Consider the following 20171-nt stretch of genomic DNA (forward strand, 5'->3'; position numbering starts at 1 on the left):
CATTTACTAAAGGTTTCCGACAGAAATGTATTGTGTAGATCCAATATCCTGTCGGATAGATTGGAATAGTACAGGAGTGTGCGTCTGCTCTATTCATATCTTCAGCATGCAGTTCCAGATACAGCCCTGCCATTAGTTGAAGGCTGCCAATCCAATAGTTTAAAAAAAGTACTCACTTCCTGAGGTAAGTATTAAAATATTTGTAAAAAAAGAGAAAAAAAAAAGTTGCTTTCTCAGATCCATATTCAAATAGTTAACACAAGTAGGTACTCATAGTTTGGAAACATAGTAACTTTGAGGTCTGTATTTGGGTTTAAGAAGTAGTCTGTTTTTGGAAACTGTATTCCAATAGTTGTAGTCACCTCCAAAGTAGCTATTTGTTCACCCGGAAAGATTTTTACTTTCCTCAAAGGAGTTAAAAAATATATTTATCCCAGGTCTGAAACAGAGCACACCTAACATCAGACCCTTTTGTTATGATTTCAATACCATCATTGAGCACGCACGCACATACCCAGACAATCACACACACAGTTCAGTAGTACTAATAGCAGCCACATAACTAGAATAACAGACAGCTGGAGACTTCAACAGTCCTTTATTAGGTGTCTACAGAAAACAGAAACAGTGAGAACTACCGGGTTGTGTTCAGAACACAAGGTTTCACAGTGTTTGGAAACTTCTCTATAGAGCCGTTTGTGGGTGTATTAAGAGGGACCACAAAACTACAACGTCCCATTACTTACTATATCATTTTAGGCTGTGTGTGTTAGGATTCCCTACTGGCCTTATGCCCCCGTGTGAAATTGACCTGCTCACTCAGTCCCCTTCATGGATGTGAAAGCATTGGATTAATCATAGACTTGAGTTTTCACCATGTCAAAATAATATCTGACATGATTTTCTTCATACCAGTCCATTCCTTTTAAATCCACAAGGTGGGATGAAGGTACACACTTCAGGGAGAGGAAGAGACATCAGGGTGTTGATGTTGGAGGGTGGTGTGGGGGGGGTCGACAAGGTAGGGCTGTAGGAGGGGTGAGTTGGAGATGGGGGGTGTCAAGTTGAGAGTAGAGTGGAGTGTAGAGGTAAGTCTGTAGGAGAGTTGAATGGAGTAGAGTGGAGCATAGAGATAAGTCTGTAGGAGGGTTGAGTAGAGTGGAGCGTAGAGGTAAGTCTGTACAAGGGTTGAGAGGAGCGTAGAGGTAAGTCTGTAGGGGGGTTGAGTAGAGAGGAGCGTAGAGGTAAGTCTGTAGGAGGGTTGAATGGAGTAGAGTGGAGCGTGGAGGTAAGTCTGTAGGGGGTTGAATGGAGTAGAGTGGAGCGTAGAGGTAAGTCTGTAGGGGGTTGAGTAGAGTAGAGTGTAGAGGTAAGTCTGTAGGAGGGTTGAGTAGAGTGGAGCGTAGAGGTAAGTCTGTAGGAGAGTTGAATGGAGTAGAGTGGAGCATAGAGATAAGTCTGTAGGAGGGTTGAGTAGAGTGGAGCGTAGAGGTAAGTCTGTAGGAGGGTTGAATGGAGTAGAGTGGAGCGTGGAGGTAAGTCTGTACAAGGGTTGAGAGGAGCGTAGAGGTAAGTCTGTAGGGGGGGGGGTTGAGTAGAGTGGAGCGTAGAGGTAAGTCTGTAGGGGGGTTGAATGGAGTAGAGTGGAGCGTAGAGGTAAGTCTGTAGGAGGGTTGAATGGAGTAGAGTGGAGCGTGGAGGTAAGTCTGTAGGGGGGTTGAGTAGAGTAGAGTGTAGAGGTAAGTCTGTAGGAGGGTTGAGTAGAGTGGAGCGTAGAGGTAAGTCTGTAGGAGGGTTGAGTAGAGTGGAGCGTAGAGGTAAGTCTGTAGGAGGGTTGAGTAGAGTAGAGTGTAGAGGTAAGTCTGTAGGAGGGTTGAGTAGAGTGGAGCATAGAGATAAGTCTGTAGGAGGGTTGAGTAGAGTGGAGCGTAGAGGTAAGTCTGTAGGGGGGTTGAATGGAGTAGAGTGGAGTGTGGAGGTAAGTCTGTAGGGGGGGTTGAGTGGAGCTGGAGGAGCGTAGAGGAAAGTCTGTAGGGGGGTTGAATGGAGCTGGAGGAGCGTAGAGGTAAGTCTGTAGGGGGGGGTTGAGTGCAGCGTCGAGGTAAGTCTGTAGGGGGGTTGAGTGGAGCTGGAGGAGCGTAGAGGTAAGTCTGTAGGGAGGATTGAGTGGAGCTGGAGGCGTGTAGAGGTAAGTCTGTAGGGGGGGTTGAGTGGAGCTGGAGGGGCGTAGAGGTAAGTCTGTAGGGGGGTTGAGTGGAGCGTAGAGGTAAGTCTGTAGGGGGTTGAGTGGAGCTGGAGGAGCGTAGAGGTAAGTCTGTAGGGGGGTTGAGTGGACCTGGAGGAGCGTAGAGGTAGGTCTGAATGGAGTAGATGTGAAGGGGGTGGGGTTTGGCAGCAGCAGAGAAGTGTTTTCTGTAAACAGAGAACGGCGACAACTAGAATAGGCCTAGTTGTGTAATAGGAGTCTTTGACAGTGGTAAGGCAACTGGTCAGACTACACAGGACGTGAGGAAACCCAACAGGAAATGATGACATCAAACAGGAAATGGCGAAATGACAAGCACTACAGTGGGTTTTCCACTTTAGAAACAGGCTTCCGTCACAATAATCCTAATATAAAGCAATAACCATGCACAACACGCATATGGAGAGCAGAAATAACCACTGGGATGCAAACTTTAATAAACAAAATAACAGTTCTTCCATTTTATAGAGGGAAATACTTCATACCGACCCATCTCTGAATACTTTAAAGAGTAAAAGCACGACTGCCCGTCATTATCATGTTTGACTGAGTAACTGGGTTAGAGCTGTTAGAGTCATGGGGTCTGGATGGGACTTGGTGAGGCAGAGTCACAGTGAGGTTATTACTGAGTCATTACTTACTGACCAAGGCTTTTGCACTGAGGTGGTGGTATGGGGGCTGCATAGTGTAGTAAACTGGTGTTCAAACACTGAATGGACCAGTCTCTGCAGGGGTTTTTTCTGCAGAACCAGGCCACACACAGAAGCACGAACACACACACAGAGAGAAAAACAGAGAGAGAGAGAGAGAGAGAGGCCCAGGATGTGACTTTTCAATACGTCATGCTCTACCGCTTTCTCTTCTGATTGGTCGAATGCCAGTTGAGCCCCGCCCTGACTGACGCATCTCAGGCCTGCCAATGGATGCCCTCTCCGTCCGTCATCCCTCTGGCCCTCTACTTGAGGAAGCAGTCTAGTTTCCTCTGGATGCTTTCGAAGGAGTCGGCTCCCATGTAGTCTGCCTGGCCCGCCTCCCATCGCTGCCTCCTCTCCTCACTGGACACCTGGGGCGCCTGAGGGGGAGGCGGGGGGAGGATGATCTCAACCACACTGTCACAGACCTCCTCCTATAGGAGGTGGAGGGAGAGACAGGGCAGGCAAACAAGATGAGCATTCTGAGACATGGAGAAATACTCACTAATACAAATACAAGGGTGACAGCCATGAGGCATTTCCCCTCAACCCAAAGCATCGACCAATCAGCAGCTTCCTCTACAGAGAAACAGAACTCAGGGCAGGGGCCGGGGTCAGTGGGAGTGAAAAGCCAATCAGCTTCTTCCTGTTACCGTGGCAACGCCAATAAGCACAACCGGCCGGGTTTCTAGAGTTGAACTAGGGTGTCAGAAGTATAGCACTACATCAGTGACTACATCACCCTACTGCAATATTATTATTGCACTACATAGGGTATATGGTGCCATTTGAGACATGCCCTTCAATTACCTGTTTAAAGTATCCATGAGAGACAGGGAGAGAGGTTACCATGTCAATGACTTGCCACTACAGAGGGTCAACACACACACAACCATCAGCGACTGAAACCAGCAAATACTGTACTTAAACTTCTTTACGATTACACTGTACTCACATACAAACTGTCCTTCAACAGTCCTGACAAAACACACACAGTGCCTTAAAGTATTCATAGCACTTGCCTTAATGCACATTTGGTTGTGTTACAGCCCGAATTCAAAATTGATTAAATAGATTTGTATCTCTCACCCATCTACACACCATACCCAGTAATGGCAAAATTAAATCAATATTATTTTTTTTATTTTTTTTACACCCCTGAGTGTTATGTTAGAATCACCTTCGGTAGTGATTACAGTTGTGAGTCTTTCTGGGTAAGTCTAAGTGTTTTGCACACCTTGATTGTACATTCTTTTATTTTTTATGCTCTGTCAAGGTGGTTGTTGATCATTGCTAGACATCCATTTTCAAGTCTTGCCATTGATTTTCAAGCCAATTTAAGTCAAAACTGTATAACTAGGCCACTCAGGAAAATACAATGTTATCTTGGTAAGCAACTCCAGTGTATATTTGACCTTGTGTTTTAGGTTATTGTCCTGCTCAAAAGGTGAATTTGTATCCCAAGCAGACAACCAGGTTTCTCCTTATGGACTTTTCCTGTGCTTAGATTTATTAATCGTCTTATTATCCTAAAAAAAAAAACCCTAGTCCTTGCTGATGACAAGCATACCCATAACATGATGCAGCCACTACCATGCTTGAAAATATGAAGAGTGGTACTCAGTGATGTGTTGGATTTCCCCCCAAACATAACACTTTGTATTCAGGACTAAGTTCATTCCTTCACCGCAGTTTTACTTTATTGCCTTATTGAAAACAGGATACATGTTTTGGAATATGTTTTATTCTGTACAGGCTTCCTTCCTTGTGGAGTAACTACAATGTTATTGATCCATCCTCAGTTTCCTCCTATCACAGCCATTACACTTGAAATGTGTTAAAGTCCCCACTCGCCTCATGGTGAAATCCCTGAGTAGTTTCCTTCCTCTCTGGCAACTGAGTTAGTTAGGACACCTGCATCTTTGTAGTGACTGGGTGTATTGATACACCAGCCAAATTGTAATTAATAACTTCACTATGCTCAAATGGATATTCAATGAGGTGCCCTTCTTCGCGAGGCAATGGAAGGCATCCCTGTTATTTGTGGTTGAATCTGTGTTTGTAATTCACTGCTTGACGTTACAATGCAGTCAATGCAACTTATTATGTGGCATATTAAGCACATTTGTACTCTTGAACTTATTTAGGCCATTAACAAAGGTGTTGAATACTTTGACTCAATACATTTTTTCATTTTTAATTCATTTATTAAAAAAATTCTAAAAACATAATTCCACTTTGATATTATGGGGTATTGTGTGTAGACCAGTGACAATCTCAAAATAATCTATTTTAAATTCAGGTTGTAACAACAAAATGTGGAAAAAGTTAAGCTGTGTGAATACTTTCCCGAAAGCACCGAACATCTCTCTTAGGTCTTGTTATACATCTGTCAAGATTCAGAAACGATTGTCAGTACTGGAGATCTTACGTTCACACGCTATAAGGAGACACACACACACGCAGTACCTCAGTGCAGCCGGAGCAGAACAGTGTGTCTCCATATGAGTCTCTGAGAGCAGGTAGGACCCCAGAGGAGTAGAGGTTCCACCACTGAACCAGGAAGTCAGGGTGCAGGTCACCCGAGCCAGGTGTGAGGGTGTGACCTTTGACCTTCCCAGTCTGAGTGTCATAGGAGTAGTTCCATGGCTTCACCTTCCCCAGGAAGTGGACCACCTTAGCCTCATGACCGTACCTACAAACACACACCAGAGGTTGTAAATCAAATCACATGTTATTTGTCACATGCGCTGAATACAACAGTCGTAGACTGTAAAAATTCCCTGTCTTCGGTCAGTTAGGATAACCACTTTATTTTAATGTGAAATGTCACAATAATAGTAGAGCGAATGAATCATGTCAGCTTTTATTTCTTTCATCCCATTCCCAGTGGGTCAGAAGTTTACATACCAAATACTAATTGAGTGTAGCATTGCCTTTCAATCGTTTAACTTGGGTCAAACGTTTAAGGTAGCCTTCCATAAGCTTCCCACAATAAGTTGGTTGAATTTTGGCCCATTCCTCCTGACAGAGCTGGTGTAACGGAGTCAGGTTTGTAGGCCTCCTTGCTCACACACACTTTTTCAGTTCTGCCTACAAATTGTCTATAGGATTGAGGTCAGGGCTTTGTGATGGCCACTCCAGTACCTTGACTTTGTTGTCTTTTAAGCCATTTTGCCACAACTTCGGAAGTATGCTAGGGGTCATTGTCCATTTGGAAGACCATTTGCGACCAAGCTTTAACTTCCTGACGGATGTCTTGAGATGTTGCTTCAATATATCTACATAATTTTCCTCTTTCATGATGCCATCTATTTTGTCAAGTGCACCAGTCCCTCCTGCAGCAAAGCACCCCCACAACATGATGCTGCCAAACTTGTGCTTCAGTTGGGATGGTGTTGGGATGGTGTTCTTTGGCTTGAAAGCTCCCCCCCCTTTTCATCCAAACATAACGATGGTCATTATGGCTAAATAGTTATATTTTTGCTTCATCAGACCAGAGGGCATTTGTCCAAAAAGTACAATCTTTGTCCCCATGTGCAGTTGCAAACCATAGTCTGGTATTTTTATGGCGGTTTTGGAAAAGTGGCTTCTTCTTTGCTGAGAAGCCTTTCAGGTTATGTCGATATTGGACTCATTTTATTGCGGATATTGATACTTTTGTACCCGTTTGTTTACTCCAGCATCTTCACTAGGTTATTTGCTGTTGCTCTGGGATTGATTTGCACTTTTTGCACCAAAGTACATTCATCTCTAGAAGACAGAACGCGTCTCCTTCCTGAGACGGTATGACAGCTGCGTGGTCCCATGGTGTTTATACTTGCGTACTATTGTTTCTACAGATGAACGTGGTACCTTCAGGCGTTTGGAAATTGCTCCCAAGAATGAACCAGACTTGTGGAGGTCTACAATTGTTTTTCTGAAGTCTTGGCTGATTTCTTTAGATTTTCCCATGATGTCATAAAGTTTGGGTGTATCTTCTGGTTGATATACTCCAAGATATTTAATGGATGAAGAGGTCCAGGTGAAGTCATACCTACTCCTCAGCTCTTCCTGTGGTGTATAATTATATACTAGGGCTTGGGTCTTGTGTACGTTAAGCACATACCCTGAATAATTTCCAAATGTTTGTAAAACATCCATCAATCCAGGTACACTTGAGCCTGGGTCTTTAAGGAATAACAGAACGTCATCAGCATACATGCATATCTTATGTTTACTGCCTCTTATTGTTATTCCCTCTTAAGGTTGGGTCCAGTCTTATTGCCTGTGCTAATGGTTCGAGGTACAAGGAGAAGAGCGTGGGTGAAAGATTACAGCCTCGTCTTGCCCTTGCTCTAATTTTATTGTTCGTGTCTAATGTCCATTTATCTTTATTCTAGCGGTCGGACACGAGTACAGTGTTTTGATGCACTGTATCACTTCTTTGTTGAAAACAAATCTTTCCATAACTTGGAATAGGTAATCCCATCTCACTGAATCAAATGCTTTTTCTGATTAATATTGCACTTGTCTTATTCTGAGTAATGTGGTCCCTGACATGTAGTGTTTTCCTTATATTGTCCTGTGTCTGCCTATTTTGTATGAAACCAGTTTGAACCCCATCAATCAATTCTGGGATTATGCCCTCCATTCTTTTGGCTATTGTTGATGCATATAGTTTATAATCCGTGTTAAGAATTGCGATAGGTCTATATGAACTGCATTCCTTCTTACCTTTACCCTCTTTTGGGATTACAGATATGATGGCCTCTCTCCAGTGCCTGGAGACTTGTTTACTTTTAGTTGAGATATTGCTTTATTCATTTCTTCGGTGGATATTTCTGAAGTTAGTCTATTATTTTACTCTGTCCCAATTGAGGGGAGATTGAGTGAGTTCAAAAAGTGCTCTATTGTCTGTGCATCTGCCTTCTCTGGTTGCTTGTACAGATGTGTAATAAGATTCAAATTAAATTCTGTATTTCATCCAATTTGCATGCAATCTTCTTTGTTTTGGGTTGTTTTATGTTGAAAATGGTATTCTGTGCTTGTTGTTTCCGGAGTCTCCATGCTAGTAATTTGGTTGCCTTTGAGCCTGCTTCATAATATTGTTGTTTCAGGAACCTGAGCTTTTTCTCTACTTCTCTATAAATCTGGTCAATTTCCTGTTTTACCCTTTGAATCTCTTGTAATATAAAGAGGGTCTTTGTATTGACCAGGACATCGTTCCAAGTTTCTTAATGTTTCCTGTATTGTCAGTAGTTTCTGTGCTTTAAATCTTCTTCTTGAGAGATGAGGCTATGATCTTTCCTCTAATAACCGCCTTAGCTGCATCCCACAATATAGCAGGAGATACTTCCCCATCATTATTCTCCAGATAGATGTTCAATTCTGTCTTTATTGATTCCTTGGATGCTGGATCATTCAGCATGCTTGTATTAAGTCTCCATATAGTGTTTCTTGGTTTGCTATCAAGGTGTAGGTAGAGTAAGGTAAACACCATTATGATCTGATAAATCGCCCTGCCCAATCATACAATCCTTAAGCCTGTGCATTGGACATGAAAAAGTAGTCTAACCTGGAGTATTCAGTGTGGTGGGCTGAGTAAAAAGTTATTTATACAGCTTTAATTTTTGCTTGTAAGCAGGAATCAGGAGGCTAGAATTATGGTCAGATTTACCAAATGGAGGGGAGGGAAAGCTTTGTACAAGTCTCTGTGTGTGGAGTAAAGGTGGTCTTGAATCCCTCCCCCCCTCTGGTTGCACATTTAACATGCTGATAGAAATTAGGTAAAAACTTATTTAAGTTTCCCTGCATTAAAGTCCCCGGCCACTAGGAGCACCACCTCTGGATGAGCATTTTCCTGTTCGCTTATGGCCATATATAGCTCATTGTGTGCGGTTTTACAGCCAGCATCGGTCTGTGGTGGTATGTAGACAGCTACAAAAATAACTCTAGGTAGACGGAGTGGTCTACAGCTTATCATGAGATACTCTACCTCAGGCGAGCAAAACCTCAATACTTCCGTAGATATCGTGCACCAGCTATTGTTTACAAATATACATAGGCTCCTAATCTCAGCTTGTTTCCTGTATAAAAGACACCTCTCCACAGAAGCAATCAATCACTCAGATTCCAAACTGTCCACTGTGGCCAACACCAAAAAGCTCTCCAAGGAAGTCAGGGACAAGATTGTAGACCGACACAAGGCTGGAATGGGCTACAAGACCATCGCCAAGCAGCTTGGTGAGAAGGTGACAGTTGGTGCGATTATTCGCAAATGGAAGAAACACAAAAGAACTGTCAATCTCCCTCGGGCCTGGGGCTCCATGCAAGATCTCACCTTGTGGAGTTGCAAGGATCATGAGAACGGTGAGGAATCAGCCCAGAACTACACAGGAGGAACTTGTCAATAATCTCAAAGCAGCTGGGAACCATAGTCACCAAGAAAACAATTGGTAACACACTATGCCGTGAAGGACTGAAATCCAGCAGCGCCCGCAAGGTTCCCCTGCTCAAGAAAGCACATATACATGCCCGTCTGAAGTTTGCCAATGAACATTGAATGATTCAGAGGAGAACTGGGTGAAAGTGTTGTGGTCAGATGAGACCAAAATGGAGCTCTTTGGCATCAACTCAACGTGTTTGGAGGAGGAGGAGTGCTGCCTATGACCCCAAGAACACCATCCCCACCGTCAAACATGGAGGTGGAAACAACTTCACCGCATCAAAGGGACGATGGACGGGGCCATGTACAGTCAAATCTTGGGTGAGAACCTCCTTCCCCAGCCAGGGCATTGAAACTGGGTCATGGATGGGTATTCCAGCATGACAATGACCCAAAACACACAGCCAAGGCAACAAAGGAGTGGCTCAAGAAGAAGCACATCAAGGTCCTGGAGTGGCCTAGCCAGTCACCAGACCTTAATCCCATAGAAAATCTGTGGAGGGAGCTGAAGGTTCGAGTTGCCAAATGTCAGCTTCGAAACCTTAATGACTTGGAGAAGATCTGCAAAGAGGAGTGGGACAAAATCCCTCCTGCGAGGTGTACAAACCTGGTGGCCAACTACAATAAACGTCTGACCTCTGATTGCCAACAAGGGTTTTGCCACCAAGTACTAAGTCATGTTCTGCAGAAGGGTCAAAAACATATTTCCCTCATTAATATGCAAATCAATTTATAACATTTTTACATGCGTTTTTGTTGTTATTCTGTCTCTCACTGTTCAAATAAACCTACCATTAAAATTAGACAGATTATTTCTTTGTCAGTGGGCAAACGTACAAAATCAGCAGGGGATCAAATGCTTTTTCCCCCTCACTGTATAACCCCCAGCTGTATGTTATTAATATCGTCGTTCAGCCACAACTCACTGAAACATGAGATATTACAGGTTTTAATGTCCCGTTGGTAGGGTGTACGTGCTTTCAGTTAGTCCCATTTATTTTCCAGCGATTGAACGTTGGCTAACAGTACGAATGGCAAGGTCAGATTAGCCACTCGTCGCCTGATCGTCACAAGGCACCCCGATCTCTTTCCACTAAATCTGTTTCTTTCTCCTGCGAATGATGAATGATGAAATCGCGGTTCTGATGTCCAGAATCTTTTTTTCAGTCATAAGAGACAGTACTAGCAAAATGATGTACAAAATAAATTTACAAACAATGTGAAAAAACAAAACAGCACGGTTGGTTAAGAGCCAATAAAACAGAAGCCTCTCAGCCATCCTAATGTGTGTGCGGTTAACTAGGAGAGAGTGTGTGTATATGACCTGTATCTGCAGTACCAGTGTGTGTTATTTGAGGGCAGGCCTGAGCCACTCCTCGTGAAACTCAACACCACACACCCTTTCAACTGACCTTGGCTTGGCTTAATAACACCAAAACAAGCACACTCACTTTTCTCCCTCATGCTCCCTCTCCTGATGCTCGCTCACTCACTCTCACTTTTCTCCCTTATGCTCTAGCTCACTCACTCTTCTCCCTCTCCTGATGCTCTCACTCTCGCCGACACACACACACACGAGGGCAGGAAGCCAGAGATTTGAAGCTAAAGTGTGATGTATGAAATAACTTCTACTGTGACAACATTGGAGTTTGTGTGTGTGTGTGTGTGTGTGTGTTGTGTGTGTGTGTGTGTGTGTGTGTGTGTACCTACTGTTTGAAGGCTGGTAGATAGGTGTATATAGCGATGCTGCTGAGGTTGTAGATAAAAGGCAGGTGTTTGGAAATGTCTGCTGTTGACCAGGTATTGAAGAAACTGTTCAGAACTCCTTGGTCACCACCTAGAGAGAGAGAGAGCGAGAGGGGGAGCGAGAGGGAGAGAGAGCGAGGGGGTGGGAGAGAAGAGGGAGAGAGAGAAAAGGGGAGTGAGAGAGAGGGGGAGAAAGAGTGGGGAGGGGGAGAGGTTAGACGAGAACATGAGTTATTTTAGGATCTATAGGAGCTTGTTTGCAGCAGAGTTTAAGGAAAGTCCATAGGAGATAGATCGTTTATTGCACCACCCCGGACTCACACTCTTTGTACCATATATTTAATATTGTACTGCAGCTGCTTGCTCTTGGCCAGGGCTTCCATCAAAAACACATTCACACCTCAATGGGACTCACATGGATAAAACATATTCACATCTCAATGGGATAATAATAATAATAATAATAATACAGAACTCACCGTCAAAGCTGCCGTTCTCAGTGCAGTGTGTCATAAGGCTGCGGTATGTTTCATTGGACGGTTTAAAGACGAACACGCCCGAGTTGAAACAATCTGGCCAACCCGGATCAGGCGCAGCAGATAACTCCTCCCTCTCAAACAGCTCATCGATGTTGGACAACACCTGCGTACACACACACTATTGAGCCCTGAATACAGACTTGCTGTAATTTGTACTGAGTAAGGAGTGAGTGCGCTCACCAGTGTGTCTGCATCCATAAACACACACTTGGTGTAGTGTGTGAGTGTCCAGCAGTGCAGCTTGGTGAAGGTCACTCCGAGGTCTGGTCTCTTCATCAGGGCCAGGTGGGCCGTGTCACCAGAGTCCAAGATATCCACCACACACACCTCGTCATAGATGCTACTCAGCATGGCCCTGCAACACACACACACAGTTTGAGTTGTGTGTTACCTGCTCAGGTGTGGACAATACAAAACTAACAGAGATCATGGGTTGTGTGTGTGTGTATATGAGTGCGAGCATGTGTATGTGTTACCTGCAGGGCTCTGCTACGTGAGGTCCAATCAGAACCACCAGTTGTTTGGTTGTGTTATGGTTGCGTAGCGACCTCCCCAGAACCATCGCTCCTTTGGCATAGTTGTCATTTGTGGCCAGAGTCACATATGCTTGGTCTAATCACACACACACACAGTTATTTGTAAATAACACTGGAACAAAAAGAGAGAACAGCTTCTGTCTGGCACCTGGACCCTCTCTACAAGGCTTATATCGGTACTTCAGCTAGGGTACCCATAGACCCTCTACCCGTCCCTACCATAGACTAGCCCAATAGCTGACCCTGTACCCGTCCCTACCATAGACTAGCCCTATAGCTGACCCTGTACCCGTCCCTACCATAGACTAGCCCTATAGCTGACCCTGTACCCGTCCCTACCATAGACTAGCCCTATAGCTGACCCTGTACCCGTCCCTACCATAGACTAGCCCTATAGCTGACCCTCTACCCGTCCCTACCATAGACTAGCCCTATAGCTGACCCTCTACCCATCCCTACCATAGACTAGCCCTGTAGCTGACCCTCTACCACTCCCTACCATAGACTAGCCATAGACTAGCCCTGTAGCTGACCCTCTACCCATCCCTACCATAGACTAGCCCTATAGCTGACCCTCTACCCGTCCCTACCATAGACTAGCCCTATAGCTGACCCCCTACCATAGACTAGCCCCTATAGCTGACCCTCTACCCGTCCCTACCACAGACTAGCCCTATAGCTGACCCCCTACCATAGACTAGCCCCTATAGCTGACCCTCTACCCGTCCCTACCATAGAATAGCCCTATAGTTTACACACTGTACTATAACTGTCAACTTGTGGTGATAATGTCATAGGCTGTAATGCACGAGCCGATTCCACTTGTGAGATTGACCACAGAGACAAGAAACGAGTCGTGTTTAAAAACGAGTGATGAGGATTTTTTTTTTAAACGCGTGTGATCTCTCGGGTAAATATTGTAGAATTACATGAGCATATAGCGAAAGTGCGTGTTTGATATATCCCTACGCAGAGAGTAAACAAGTGCACACTTCGGGATGGAAGAGAGAGGGAATTCAGCAATGGCCGAGCCGCACGTAGGCACAGACACTGCAGGACCGTAAACACAACAAGCATACGGTGTACTTTCAGTTTAAGTCATCATAATTGTTGCCTACGCGGATGTTACTTTAACGACATCGCGACATAAAACTAGAATCTATATATAAATATGCGCATGCATCAAACCATATACAATCACATTGTTGCTGAAAGATGGCAACGCAAAGCCAATGCAATTTTCGTGTGATTCGGCTATAGCTTCAAACCACAATATGGTAAAACATAAAATGATATAGCAACACTTTAATGGTTATAGGTTACTCCTGTCATCCTTATTAACAAACTGTCCGCTGTCTTACCCGCCATGGTCAGTTATTCAGTGTGGCCGTAGCTCGGAGGGTCTGGAGTGCTAGATTCGATGAAAAACGGGAGTTTTTCGGTGGCAACATAGAGCTAGAAGACACAGCTGTAAAGAGGACGAAATCAAGTCAGGAGGCCATATTCGCGTCATGTGATCCGTGACAGGGCACACGCCCACCACAATACACACACACATAAATACACACACCCAATTTAGAATCGAAAGTTTTGCAAGTTTTAGTGATTATTTCAGTTTTATTATAGTTTCTAAATAGATATTTGATCTTAAGGATAAGCCTAATGATCATACTTGTTTACAAGAACGGAAATATAAAATAGCGGTACATATATCAACATCAATCAGTATTATTTATGGTAAGAAAGAGCTTGCTAATTGTTTATAAGAGTAGTTCCATTGTTCCTTTAGCGAATCCTAGTGGTGAGATGGTGTATATGCATCCTGGGCTGACGAAACCAGGATAAATGATTAATTTCTCTTTCTTTGGAGCTGGCTGAGTGAGAGGAAACTATTAGTAGCCTAGCCCATGTCAATTTCAACTTTTACCCGATACACTGTCAGTGATCTAATTTGAAAAATATTTGTCCGATTACAAGACCACATAAAGATGAATGAATGAGAAGGGACATGTAGAAACTTGTGCGTTCAGGTCAGGATGGCCTGACATACTTTTAACACCTGCATGGCTTTCTAACCAGGACAAATAAATGCTAAGCGAAATTAAATCCAGTTAACATGAGCAGTGAATAACTATCGTATTTTTAACAGTCTAAGGCGCTGTGTTCAGGTCGCAGTCTCCCCTGGAGGCGTGGGTTCGAATCCCACTTCTGACATATTTTTAACAGCTAGTTGACTAGAGGTTGAAAGAGAATTGGAATTTCACAGGCGGGCCACAAACAGGCAAATAACAAAAGCGTGAGACCCCTTGTTAACCCCCCTGAATAAAAAAAAAAAAACTTAAAACACGATTGCGTTAAAAAGAACCTGAATAAAATTAAGCCATTTGCTAAGACTCCCTCCATTTTGACATGTGGACGTGTTGTCACTCTCACCCTGATGGTTGCTGATACTTCCAGACACTTTTCCGGTCTTATCTGAGGTATTTTATTATTTATATCAGAATGGCCATATTCTGACATACTTTTAACACCAATCAATGACGATTTACTGCTTTTGCAATAACCAGTTGACAAATAAATGTCTTAAGATAAAAAATTACATCCAGTTAAAGTGAGCAGTGAATAACTATCGAACCTTTATTTTTAACATTCTGCAAAAACAGCTTTAACAGTCAGGATCTAAGGCGCTGCGTTCAGGTCGCAGTCTCCCCTGGAGGCGTGGGTTCGAATCCCACTTCTGACATACTTTTAACACCTGCATGTCATACTGTTTTGCAATAACCAGTTGACAAATAAATGTCTTAAGATAAAGGAAATTACATCCAGTTAACATGAGCAGTGAATAACTATCGTATTTTTAACATTCTGCAAAAACAGCTTTTAACAGTCAGGATCTAAGGCGCTGCGTTCAGGTCGCAGTCTCCCCTGGAGGCGTGGGTTCGAATCCCACTTCTGACATATTTTTAACAGCTAGTTGACTAGAGGTTGAAAGAGAATTGCACGAATTTCACAGGCGGGCCACAAACAGGCAAATAACAAAAGCGTGAGACCCCTTGTTAACCCCCCAAATAAAAAAATAAAACACGATTGCGTTAAAAAGAACCATTAAGCCATTTGCTAAGACTCCCTCCATTTTGACATGTGGACGTGTTGTCACTCTCACCCTGATGGTTGCTGATACTTCCAGACACTTTTCCGGTCTTATCTGAGGTATTTTATTATTTATATCAGAATGGCCATATTCTGAGGCCACTTTAACGCTCAATCAATGACGATTTAGTAGGCTTTTCCCATTGATGGACATATTGAAGATAAATCAATGACAGGAGTTTTTAATTGATAAAAACCAATGACTATTTGATGTTGAAAGTGCAAGTCAGTATTGTGCATTTACTGGTCCTTGTGGTGATCTCAGGAGACCGAACCTTTATCTACTTAAAGGCAGTACGCTTTATCCCGACACCAAATCCAGCTTTAATCAGTCAGGATGGCCGAGCGGTCTAAGGCGCTGCGTTCAGGTCGCAGTCTCCCCTGGAGGCGTGGGTTCGAATCCCACTTCTGACATACTTTTAACACCTGCATGTCATACTGCTTTGCAATAACCAGTTGACAAATAAATGTCTTAAGATAAAGGAAATTAAATCCAGTTAACATGAGCAGTGAATAACTATCGTATTTTTAACATTCTGCAAAAACAGCTTTTAACAGTCAGGATCTAAGGCGCTGCGTTCAGGTCGCAGTCTCCCCTGGAGGCGTGGGTTCGAATCCCACTTCTGACATATTTTTAACAGCTAGTTGACTAGAGGTTGAAAGAGAATTGCACGAATTTCACAGGCGGGCCACAAACAGGCAAATAACAAAAGCGTGAGACCCCTTGTTAACCCCCCCCCCCCCCAAATAAAAAATAAAACACGATTGCGTTAAAAAGAACCATTAAGCCATTTGCTAAGACTCCCTCCATTTTGACATGTGGACGTGTTGTCACTCTCACCCTGATGGTTGCTGATACTTCCAGACACTTTTCCGGTCTTATCTGAGGTATTTTATTATTTATATCAGAATGGCCATATTCTGAGGCCACTTTAACGCTCAATCAATGACGATTTAGTAGGCTTTTCCCATTGATGGACATATTGAAGATAAATCAATGACAGGAGTTTTTAATTGATAAAAACCAATGACTATTTGATGTTGAAAGTGCAAGTCAGTATTGTGCATTTACTGGTCCTTGTGGTGATCTCAGGAGACCGAACCTTTATCTACTTAAAGGCAGTACGCTTTATCCCGACACCAAATCCAGCTTTAATCAGTCAGGATGGCCGAGCGGTCTAAGGCGCTGCGTTCAGGTCGCAGTCTCCCCTGGAGGCGTGGGTTCGAATCCCACTTCTGACATACTTTTAACACCTGCATGTCATACTGCTTTGCAATAACCAGTTGACAAATAAATGTCTTAAGATAAAGGAAATTAAATCCAGTTAACATGAGCAGTGAATAACTATCGTATTTTTAACATTCTGCAAAAACAGCTTTTAACAGTCAGGATCTAAGGCGCTGTGTTCAGGTCGCAGTCTCCCCTGGAGGCGTGGGTTCGAATCCCACTTCTGACATATTTTTAACAGCTAGTTGACTAGAGGTTGAAAGAGAATTGCACGAATTTCACAGGCGGGCCACAAACAGGCAAATAACAAAAGCGTGAGACCCCTTGTTAACCCCCCAAATAAAAAATAAAACACGATTGCGTTAAAAGAACCATTAAGCCATTTGCTAAGACTCCCTCCATTTTGACATGTGGACGTGTTGTCACTCTCACCCTGATGGTTGCTGATACTTCCAGACACTTTTCCGGTCTTATCTGAGGTATTTTATTATTTATATCAGAATGGCCATATTCTGAGGCCACTTTAACGCTCAATCAATGACGATTTAGTAGGCTTTTCCCATTGATGGACATATTGAAGATAAATCAATGACAGGAGTTTTTAATTGATAAAAACCAATGACTATTTGATGTTGAAAGTGCAAGTCAGTATTGTGCATTTACTGGTCCTTGTGGTGATCTCAGGAGACCGAACCTTTATCTACTTAAAGGCAGTACGCTTTATCCCGACACCAAATCCAGCTTTTATCAGTCAGGATGGCCGAGCGGTCTAAGGCGCTGCGTTCAGGTCGCAGTCTCCCCTGGAGGCGTGGGTTCGAATCCCACTTCTGACATACTTTTAACACCTGCATGTCATACTGCTTTGCAATAACCAGTTGACAAATAAATGTCTTAAGATAAAGGAAATTACATCCAGTTAACATGAGCAGTGAATAACTATCGTATTTTTAACATTCTGCAAAAACAGCTTTTAACAGTCAGGATCTAAGGCGCTGTGTTCAGGTCGCAGTCTCCCCTGGAGGCGTGGGTTCGAATCCCACTTCTGACATATTTTTAACAGCTAGTTGACTAGAGGTTGAAAGAGAATTGCACGAATTTCACAGGCGGGCCACAAACAGGCAAATAACAAAAGCGTGAGACCCCTTGTTAACCCCCCTGAATAAAAAATAAAAAAAATAAAACACGATTGCGTTAAAAAGAACCATTAAGCCATTTGCTAAGACTCCCTCCATTTTGACATGTGGACGTGTTGTCACTCTCACCCTGATGGTTGCTGATACTTCCAGACACTTTTCCGGTCTTATCTGAGGTATTTTATCATTTATATCAGAATGGCCATATTCTGAGGCCACTTTAACGCTCAATCAATGACGATTTAGTAGGCTTTTCCCATTGATGGACATATTGAAGATAAATCAATGACAGGAGTTTTTAATTGATAAAAACCAATGACTATTTGATGTTGAAAGTGCAAGTCAGTATTGTGCATTTACTGGTCCTTGTGGTGATCTCAGGAGACCGAACCTTTATCTACTTAAAGGCAGTACGCTTTATCCCGACACCAAATCCAGCTTTTATCAGTCAGGATGGCCGAGCGGTCTAAGGCGCTGCGTTCAGGTTGAAGTCTCCCCTGGAGGCGTGGGTTCGAATCCCACTTCTGACATACTTTTAACACCTGCATGTCATACTGCTTTGCAATAACCAGTTGACAAATAAATGTCTTAAGATAAAGGAAATTACATCCAGTTAACATGAGCAGTGAATAACTATCGTATTTTTAACATTCTGCAAAAACAGCTTTTAACAGTCAGGATCTAAGGCGCTGCGTTCAGGTCGCAGTCTCCCCTGGAGGCGTGGGTTCGAATCCCACTTCTGACATACTTTTAACACCTGCATGTCATACTGCTTTGCAATAACCAGTTGACAAATAAATGTCTTAAGATAAAGGAAATTAAATCCAGTTAACATGAGCAGTGAATAACTATCGTATTTTTAACATTCTGCAAAAACAGCTTTTAACAGTCAGGATCTAAGGCGCTGTGTTCAGGTCGCAGTCTCCCCTGGAGGCGTGGGTTCGAATCCCACTTCTGACATATTTTTAACAGCTAGTTGACTAGAGGTTGAAAGAGAATTGCACGAATTTCACAGGCGGGCCACAAACAGGCAAATAACAAAAGCGTGAGACCCCTTGTTAACCCCCCTGAATAAAAATAAAAAAATAAAACACGATTGCGTTAAAAAGAACCATTAAGCCATTTGCTAAGACTCCCTCCATTTTGACATGTGGACGTGTTGTCACTCTCACCCTGATGGTTGCTGATACTTCCAGACACTTTTCCGGTCTTATCTGAGGTATTTTATTATTTATATCAGAATGGCCATATTCTGAGGCCACTTTAACGCTCAATCAATGACGATTTAGTAGGCTTTTCCCATTGATGGACATATTGAAGATAAATCAATGACAGGAGTTTTTAATTGATAAAAACCAATGACTATTTGATGTTGAAAGTGCAAGTCAGTATTGTGCATTTACTGGTCCTTGTGGTGATCTCAGGAGACCGAACCTTTATCTACTTAAAGGCAGTACGCTTTATCCCGACACCAAATCCAGCTTTTATCAGTCAGGATGGCCGAGCGGTCTAAGGCGCTGCGTTCAGGTCGCAGTCTCCCCTGGAGGCGTGGGTTCGAATCCCACTTCTGACATACTTTTAACACCTGCATGTCATACTGCTTTGCAATAACCAGTTGACAAATAAATGTCTTAAGATAAAGGAAATTACATCCAGTTAACATGAGCAGTGAATAACTATCGTATTTTTAACATTCTGCAAAAACAGCTTTTAACAGTCAGGATCTAAGGCGCTGCGTTCAGGTCGCAGTCTCCCCTGGAGGCGTGGGTTCGAATCCCACTTCTGACATATTTTTAACAGCTAGTTGACTAGAGGTTGAAAGAGAATTGCACGAATTTCACAGGCGGGCCACAAACAGGCAAATAACAAAAGCGTGAGACCCCTTGTTAACCCCCAAATAAAAAAAAATAAAACACGATTGCGTTAAAAGAACCATTAAGCCATTTGCTAAGACTCCCTCCATTTTGACATGTGGACGTGTTGTCACTCTCACCCTGATGGTTGCTGATACTTCCAGACACTTTTCCGGTCTTATCTGAGGTATTTTATTATTTATATCAGAATGGCCATATTCTGAGGCCACTTTAACGCTCAATCAATGACGATTTAGTAGGCTTTTCCCATTGATGGACATATTGAAGATAAATCAATGACAGGAGTTTTTAATTGATAAAAACCAATGACTATTTGATGTTGAAAGTGCAAGTCAGTATTGTGCATTTACTGGTCCTTGTGGTGATCTCAGGAGACCGAACCTTTATCTACTTAAAGGCAGTACGCTTTATCCCGACACCAAATCCAGCTTTTATCAGTCAGGATGGCCGAGCGGTCTAAGGCGCTGCGTTCAGGTCGCAGTCTCCCCTGGAGGCGTGGGTTCGAATCCCACTTCTGACATACTTTTAACACCTGCATGTCATACTGCTTTGCAATAACCAGTTGACAAATAAATGTCTTAAGATAAAGGAAATTACATCC

General features: G+C 43.2%; 2 protein-coding genes and 6 non-coding genes across 9 annotated transcripts; 6 read left to right on the top strand and 2 right to left on the bottom strand.

Moving 5' to 3' along the window:
• Positions 1–581: 581 nt before the first annotated feature.
• LOC127913772 (uncharacterized) lies at positions 582–2929 on the bottom strand. Its single transcript, XM_052487029.1, has 4 exons — positions 2891–2929; positions 1701–2435; positions 1409–1656; positions 582–1088 (listed from the first exon to the last, which is right to left on the bottom strand). Exons 1-4 carry the CDS (start codon positions 2927–2929, stop codon positions 959–961), a joined length of 1152 nt encoding a protein of 383 aa, XP_052342989.1. The 3' UTR covers positions 582–958.
• LOC118381504 (glycogenin-1-like) lies at positions 2646–13715 on the bottom strand. 2 transcript variants are annotated; one of them, XM_052488913.1, is made up of 7 exons: positions 13547–13715; positions 12126–12261; positions 11830–12004; positions 11590–11752; positions 11075–11201; positions 5407–5632; positions 2646–3371 (listed from the first exon to the last, which is right to left on the bottom strand). In XM_052488913.1, exons 1-7 carry the CDS (start codon positions 13551–13553, stop codon positions 3201–3203), a joined length of 1005 nt encoding a protein of 334 aa, XP_052344873.1. In that variant the 5' UTR covers positions 13554–13715; the 3' UTR covers positions 2646–3200. The 2 variants fall into 2 exon arrangements, with proteins under 2 accessions (XP_052344873.1, XP_035624337.2); XM_035768444.2 differs by lacking the exon at positions 2646–3371 and adding an exon at positions 5123–5326.
• Positions 13716–15666: 1951 nt separating this feature from the next.
• trnal-cag (transfer RNA leucine (anticodon CAG)) lies at positions 15667–15749 on the top strand. The gene has a single exon. It is a non-coding gene; the product is annotated as a tRNA-Leu (tRNA).
• A 745-nt stretch (positions 15750–16494) lies between these two features.
• On the top strand, positions 16495–16577 carry trnal-cag (transfer RNA leucine (anticodon CAG)). The gene has a single exon. It is a non-coding gene; the product is annotated as a tRNA-Leu (tRNA).
• Positions 16578–17313: 736 nt separating this feature from the next.
• trnal-cag (transfer RNA leucine (anticodon CAG)) lies at positions 17314–17396 on the top strand. Its single transcript has one exon. It is a non-coding gene; the product is annotated as a tRNA-Leu (tRNA).
• Positions 17397–18143: 747 nt separating this feature from the next.
• Positions 18144–18226, top strand: trnal-cag (transfer RNA leucine (anticodon CAG)). Its single transcript has one exon. It is a non-coding gene; the product is annotated as a tRNA-Leu (tRNA).
• Positions 18227–19186: 960 nt separating this feature from the next.
• trnal-cag (transfer RNA leucine (anticodon CAG)) lies at positions 19187–19269 on the top strand. Its single transcript has one exon. It is a non-coding gene; the product is annotated as a tRNA-Leu (tRNA).
• A 738-nt stretch (positions 19270–20007) lies between these two features.
• trnal-cag (transfer RNA leucine (anticodon CAG)) lies at positions 20008–20090 on the top strand. The gene has a single exon. It is a non-coding gene; the product is annotated as a tRNA-Leu (tRNA).
• The last annotated feature ends 81 nt before the right edge of the window (positions 20091–20171 follow it).

This window comes from Oncorhynchus keta, chromosome 30, assembly GCF_023373465.1.
Source record: "Oncorhynchus keta strain PuntledgeMale-10-30-2019 chromosome 30, Oket_V2, whole genome shotgun sequence".
Lineage (NCBI taxonomy): Eukaryota > Metazoa > Chordata > Actinopteri > Salmoniformes > Salmonidae > Oncorhynchus > Oncorhynchus keta.